Source organism: Nannochloropsis gaditana (genome assembly GCF_000240725.1).
Source record: "Nannochloropsis gaditana CCMP526 unplaced genomic scaffold scaffold518, whole genome shotgun sequence".
Lineage (NCBI taxonomy): Eukaryota > Eustigmatophyceae > Eustigmatales > Monodopsidaceae > Microchloropsis > Microchloropsis gaditana.
In genome coordinates this window covers 5,393-6,522 of record NW_005803435.1, presented here as the reverse complement: position 1 = coordinate 6,522, position 1,130 = coordinate 5,393, and the positions used below count along the sequence as shown (strand labels likewise).

Here is a 1,130-nt window from a genome sequence, read left to right as displayed (position 1 = left end):
GGGAGAGGGAGAGGGAGGGAGGGGGTGAGGGAGGGAGGGAGGAAGAGTCGTTGGCTTGAATGTGTCTGGAGTTGGTGGGGGGAGAGGCAACGATGATGAATGAGGGAGGGAGAAAGGGAGGCGAGGAACAAGCTAGCAATGCACTGACGCGACAAAGAATAATGCTGAGGATTTATGAAGCGCAGCCTCAGGTATTTCCCTAGAGTACCTCATGCGGAGCATTGCATTGATTTTTCTGTCAGTTTATTACACAGTGCAAACGGCTACCTCCACGCTCTGGAGCCATGTTCGGAAATGAAATTCTACACATCCTTTCCCGCCGTTTTTTCCCTTCCCTCCTCTCGTTCTTTACTCCTCTCTCCTTGCCCTGCCCCCGGTCCTCGCCGAAAATCGACAGTGAAAGCGGACGTCTCTCTCCTCACAGTCCCCCTGTGCCTCTCCCTCCCACCCCGCACATTGCACCTTCCTTCGCCCTCCTCTTCCTCCTCCTTCTCCTCCCTCCCGCCACCCTGTGTGCCGCCACCGACCTCGCCACTGGTTCAGCGATCCTCCCGACAGTGCCTTCCTGCCCACGCCATGGGTGGCTGGCCACGTCATCTGGGACCTTTCAATTGATATTTATGTGTCATTTCCCGGCAGGTACCCTTGTACGTGTCGTTGACACTGAGGATAGGCAGAAAGAATTCCTTCTTTCCTCCACTCCCTCCCTTTTTTCACCTCCTTACGCATGCAGGCGCTCCATAAACATCATCGGGTTCCTCCTTCCTTCCCCATCATCCAACACTTCTGCCGTATGATGATGATGGCACCCTTTCCCTCCATTTCCTCCCCCTCCAACTCCTCCGCCTCCACCTCCGCCTCTCTCCCTCCCTCCCTCCCCTCCTTCCTTCCTTAGGACTGTCACACGGACAGTGGCACCTGCCAACTCGATCATCCGGTGCAGCTGTCGCCGAATTTCGGCGTCCGAAGGCATCAAGGAACAGAGCTCGAAGTAAGTGGAGGCGTAAGTGGAAGGAGCGATGAACATCTGGAGAGGGGAGGGGGGTAGGGTGGCAAAGCAGGAGGGGTAAGGCGAAATTCGTGACGACATACTTCCCATGAAGCTCATCGGGAGGAAGCTACGGTCGGGG

The 1,130-nt window shown here is 56.3% G+C and overlaps 1 protein-coding gene across 1 annotated transcript in view; it reads right to left on the bottom strand.

The window, feature by feature from the left end:
- Positions 1 to 891: 891 nt before the first annotated feature.
- The window catches only part of NGA_0233900 (uncharacterized protein), a gene marked incomplete at its 3' end in the record, with an annotated part of 880 nt that continues 641 nt past the window's right edge, over positions 892 to 1,130 (bottom strand). Inside the window, 2 exon segments of the mRNA XM_005854400.1 lie at positions 892 to 897; positions 911 to 1,027. Of these exon segments, the coding sequence (XP_005854462.1) occupies positions 892 to 897; positions 911 to 1,027 (123 nt within the window).